At 35.8% G+C, this 5,215-nt stretch overlaps 1 protein-coding gene across 3 annotated transcripts; it reads left to right on the plus strand.

Annotated features, from left to right (window-relative positions):
* Nucleotides 1–978: 978 nt before the first annotated feature.
* Nucleotides 979–4,549, plus strand: LOC113321350. Of its 3 annotated transcripts, none has more exons than XM_026569244.1 (9): nucleotides 979–1,138; nucleotides 1,252–1,293; nucleotides 1,390–1,454; nucleotides 1,551–1,592; nucleotides 2,324–2,616; nucleotides 2,715–3,319; nucleotides 3,417–3,490; nucleotides 3,579–3,794; nucleotides 3,942–4,549. In XM_026569244.1, exons 6-9 carry the CDS (start codon nucleotides 3,304–3,306, stop codon nucleotides 4,209–4,211), a joined length of 576 nt encoding a protein of 191 aa, XP_026425029.1. In that variant the 5' UTR covers nucleotides 979–1,138; nucleotides 1,252–1,293; nucleotides 1,390–1,454; nucleotides 1,551–1,592; nucleotides 2,324–2,616; nucleotides 2,715–3,303; the 3' UTR covers nucleotides 4,212–4,549. The 3 variants fall into 3 exon arrangements, with proteins under 3 accessions (XP_026425029.1, XP_026425028.1, XP_026425030.1); XM_026569243.1 differs by having other exon boundaries at nucleotides 2,718–3,319; XM_026569245.1 differs by having other exon boundaries at nucleotides 983–1,144; nucleotides 2,718–3,319.
* The last annotated feature ends 666 nt before the right edge of the window (nucleotides 4,550–5,215 follow it).

A 5,215-nucleotide genomic window follows, 5' to 3' on the forward strand; every position in this document is an offset into this window, starting at 1 on the left:
CGATACTGCTGATGATTGAAGCTCAAGATATTATTGTTGTTGGTCTTGGTGAAACCCTAAATGCTGGCATAAAAACCGTAAAAAAACTACAAGAATCTTTTATGGGATTTGAAACTAGAGCGATTTTAAAAGGAGAAATTAGTCGAGATAAAAGTTGAGTGAATAAGCGAAAAAAGTGGAGAAAGGAAGAGATAGCTTTCTCGGTTCACCTGCATAAATTATACCATGAGTCGCTACCTCCACCTTTCAAAGAGAAAAAAACGACTACAACTATGAACAAAATACTAAAACCAACTTGTGCTTGGTTTCGTTGATGGTTGTTGGGCCTTCTATGGGATGCGTGAGAAGAACAGGAGGAGTTTGGTTTTGGGATTGTTTTAGACGAATTTTTTCCCTAGTTTTGAGTTTTTTGCGAGCTTGTGATACGAGATTTGAGGAACATGAACTTTCATACTTGGAAAATATTCAAGAAACACTTATAATTAGAATGAAGACAAATTTTACATCACAAGGAGACAAAAGGAGAAGCTATCATAAGAGATTAGGATTTTTTCCTCAAAGGAGGAACCATGTTAACCTACTATTTTCTTTTCTTCTCTTTCTTCATATCCGTGAATAACTAATTCCTTTGTTGATTAAAGTTGATATCAATGTTTAAACATGAAAATACACACTAGTGGAAAGGGGGTATTTATGACCCATATATGTGACCCTCAATAGCGGTCAACGGGTCGTGGACTAATCATGACAGTAAAGGAATTAATAAAATTGCGGACCAAATCATCGAGTGTTAACGCTGGTCGTTGAATTAGAATTTTTATTTACAGTTTTGGTACCGAGTCAACAACTCACACCGTGACCGTTCTCCCTAGTTAAATCACTGGTACTTTTTTTGGGCGGCAATTGTAACTCGTCCCCCCCTTTCTACCTCGTTATTACCGATGTTATATATTTCCCTCTTCACTCCCCCTTCTATCTTCTTGAAACACAATTCACTTGAAGAAAAAAACCAGATCATATCTCCTCCTCTATCTAGACTCCACCTCCGTTTGAGCTTTATGATACAAATCCTCACTAGATTTAACCTTTTACATTTGTCTATTGTGTAACAGTTAGGTTTAATTTGCAAAATCATCAGGTACAGGTAGAGTTAGGGTTTTCAATTTCAGTTTTTTTTTCTTCTCTTTTTCTTTTACTGGACGATTTTCTTCATGGGGGTTTTAAAGTTATTGTATTATTGGTTGATTTCAGGTATATCTCAACAATTTTAGTTGTAGTTCAGCTCTGCATCTGGTAAGTTAGGGTTTTGGATTTGATTTTTATTTTTCCCCTCTATGATCGATTTTGTTCATGGGGTTTAACCACTATTGTTTTATTGTGAGATTTCAGGTATATCTCAATAGCTTAACAGCAGGTCAGAAGACAATTTTAGTTGTGGTTCAGATCTACATCTGGTAAGTTAGGGTTTTGGATTTGAGTTTTATTTTTCCCCTCTCTGCTCGATTTTGTTCATGGGGTTTAGCCACTATTGTTTTATTATGAGATTTCAGGTATATCTCAACAACTTAGCAGCAGGTCAGAAGTTTCATCAGGTATATCTGATTTTATCCGATTTGGGTGGTTTGAATCTAGTTTCTGTGGATCATGTGTTGGGGTTAGCTGAGCTATTGTTGATTCTGTTGATGCATCATATATTCTTTTTATTTATTTATTTTGAATAGAATCATGTTTTAGAGTTGTTCAGTTATCTCTTAAGCATGCTTTCTCGCGATCTCTTAAGTTGTACCTGAGTAGGTTTGAATCTAGTCTCTGTGATCATGTATTGGGGTTAGCTAAGATATATTGTTGATTCTGTTGGTGTACCATAAATTTTTTTTTTTGAACAGAATCATGTTTTAGAGTTGTTCAGTTACCTCTTAAGCATGCTTTCTTGCTATCTCTTAAGCTGAACCTAAGTAGCAGTGAGTAGTACCATGTTGATACTTTATGTCCATAAATGGATATGAATATGTGAAGTTTAAATTGTGGAGTGAATATGGAACTTTTGATAGATGAAGTAGTTACTTAGCATGTTCCTTTTGAGCATTGAATTTGCAGTGTCATCGTACTATTGTATGTGCTCTAGCCTTACTGATATATGTAAACAATCCTGATTAGTGTGCTAGCTCAAATTTCCATTGTTAACCAGTTTGTTAATGTGAACTACATAATCACAAATAAGTGTTGTTGGTTCAGTTATGACTTTTCTACTTACAAATGAGTATAAATTCAAGTTTTGTTAGTATAATTTTTTCTTTGTTCTTTCTTTTTGTCTGCACTGCAGCAATGACACTTCATGTTGGTAGTAGCAGTCGATCCCGGACTACAAGTACTAGGTATGCATATACTACTCCTAGGTCAAGTGCAGCTAATTGGCCGAGGGCTTTGCTCAATTCACAAGGGTCCCCATCAACTGAAGGTGGTCGCATTGCTGCAAGTTCAAGTGAAGGTATTCGTCATCGTTTTTCTTCGTCAGATGGCGATCATTATCCAATCCATGGTGATCGGAATCAGGATGAAGGATATGAATGACATGAGGCTTTTCATCAACCAAATAATGAAGCTGAAAATACCGAGGTAAGCGGGATTAATGGTAACACACAATATTGTACTTTAGTTTCCTTTGTCATTATAATATGTTATCAAGTTATCTTCTAATTATTGCATGTTTTCAGCAGATAATCACCTTTCGGAAACCAAGTTCAATTCTATGGGACAACCAATAGAAGATGGTTCTAAGGAATATTCCACCAGGGTTGGAACGATAGCCAGGAGTATTGTCCCGCCACATCACGAAGATTAGAGAGATGTTCCTTGGGTTCTTAAGGAAGAAATCTGGAGAGCCATCAAGAATGAGTACATGGTACTTGAAGTCATCAAGTGTAAGGCTCTAATGATGGAAAATAAATCATGGAAGAACAAAAAGACTACTCTAAGGAAATGGTGCGATCAATTTTCTACTGTTGCTGAGAGAAAGAACAACAGACCAGCTGGTGTGAAGAGAGAGGATTGGGAGAAATCTGTGGACTTGCATAATTCATAAGCTGATCAAATACTAAGGGAGATAGGGAAGGAATCAAGGAAGCTACTGAAAGCTTTGCATACTACTGGAAGGGATGGCACTGCACGTCGTCGACATATTATGGAACAACAATCTTCAACTGGGAGTGTAAACAGATCTGTTGTATACTTGGCTACACATGTTTACAAAAAAATACCTCAAGACGAACTTGAATTGATGGACCCTAACTCTTATGAAGTAAAATGCACAGAATATGTTGTAAGTTCAGGTTTCTTATTTGCTTTTCATTGTTTGTTTGTTTGTTTTTCTTTGTAAGTTGTTTTCCACTTACTTACAATCTGATTTACTTTGCAAGCACAAGTAATGGAGTTGAATGAAACTGAGAAGTATAGAGATGAAACCCATTTGGACATATATGAAGTCGTCAAGGTGAGTACAGATGAATTTGTGTTGTTTCTAAAAAGAAAAACCTTGTTAGTTACTAGCTAGCTAACTGATTTTGTTTACTTCTTTGTAGGTGTTTGGAGTTGATGATAGAGGTTGTGTTCGAGGAATGGGAGGTGGGATATCTAATACTGGACTACTTGCTTCTGTAGTTCCTAGGGAGCAGTTACGACAGCAAGTGTTGAAGACTAGAGTTGTACAAGATCGGGTCTGTAATCTCGATGAAACTGTTGAGACACTAATGGCCGGTTTAAGTTGCAATTGTAACCATAGTAATTCTAATGCTCAGGTAATAACATTCTATAACTATTTTTTAGTTTGCAACTCACTACGCTTTCTAGTTTCAGTTTGTCAAGATAGGATTTTTTAGTTTGCAGTGTTTTTCTGTACACCAGTAAAATCTTATTGCCATATTGGATGTGCTTATCATCTGCAGGGTATGGATGGTGGTGGTTATCAACTAGCTGGATCTCCACAAGTAATTCTGAGGAACATGAGAAAGAGAGTTGTTGCAGTAGGCTATATATTTACCAATATGCCTCCAATAGATGATGAATATCATTTGGTCCTCATTGATGAAATTTGTTTACCTTCTGAGAATCTCTGTGAAGGTGAAGGAACTTTTAAAGATGTTTCCACAGGTGACAAGGTTATGTGGCCACAACACTATGTTTTCCTAGTTGCCGCAGGTGGTGCAAGATTTTAATGGATTTGGAGTTCTGGTTTTATGTGGAGGTTTGGGACTTTTTGGGACTTTTTTTGGGTATATATATACATGGTTGGTATACATGTAGGTTTTTTGGATATATTACGTACTTGGCAGTATATGTAACTAGTTATGAGAATCTATTTTTTGAGATGTAAGTATTTTGGGTTAGACTTGCAAGTTTGTATGGTTTTGAGTCTCATCTTTTTTTTTCTTTTCTTTTTTTTTTGTGATGAAGAAGAGATTCAAAACATTTAAAGAAGTGTCTTGCAACTTCTATGGATATGTAGATTCAGTCTAATGAATATATTAGTATCAATCTTGTTCAGTTTTTAACATTGTTTCAATTTTATTCAATTGCTTCAATCTTGTTCAGTTTCATCAACTCTTTTTCTGTTTTCTACTATTAAATCTACAATTTTTACATAGCTTTCAACTTCTTTTTCAGTCTTCTACTCATCATTTTTTGCATAGCTTGCAACCAGCACTTGACATCAATCACAAAATATTATTGGATGCAGAAACTTCAAATGTGTTACAATCCAAATTCTTAGAAATGGCAGATACACAATCTCTTTACCAAGAAATTTCAGAACTTCCATTCAGCTGAGTCAGTTACAAACCTGACTCATTTCAGACTAAATTATCCAGCTGAGAGGCGATTCAGCCTATTTAGCTGAGTCAGTTATAAATCTGAGTCGTTTTAGACCACAAACTTCTTATCTAGATCCAGCGGAGAGGCGATTCATCCCATTCAGCTGAGTCAGTTATAAATCTGACTCGTTTTAGACCACAAGCTTCTTATCTAGAAAAAAAAGGCTCGATCTCTCATAAACTTCTCTTCTCTTTTTTTTTCCTTATTCTCTCTCATTATTTACTTCTGCAAAACTTTCTCAGACACTCACGGAAAATTTGATCGTCGAATTGATATGCAACATTATAGTTCACAACAAATTTATGAGTTAATTAGGTTCTTCATTCGGCCACAAATGTTTTGATTTCAG

The sequence above is a fragment of the Papaver somniferum genome, chromosome 11 (genome assembly GCF_003573695.1).
Source record: "Papaver somniferum cultivar HN1 chromosome 11, ASM357369v1, whole genome shotgun sequence".
In the NCBI taxonomy this organism is placed as follows: Eukaryota; Viridiplantae; Streptophyta; class Magnoliopsida; order Ranunculales; family Papaveraceae; genus Papaver; species Papaver somniferum.

Excerpts from the sequence above, each read along its gene's own strand:
- LOC113321350 (XM_026569244.1), top strand. Across the intron at positions 3,491-3,578 it reads ACATATATGAAGTCGTCAAG|GTGTTTGGAGTTGATGATAG; the intron begins GTGAGTACAGAT and ends ACTTCTTTGTAG. Across the intron at positions 3,795-3,941 it reads ATAGTAATTCTAATGCTCAG|GGTATGGATGGTGGTGGTTA; the intron begins GTAATAACATTC and ends TATCATCTGCAG.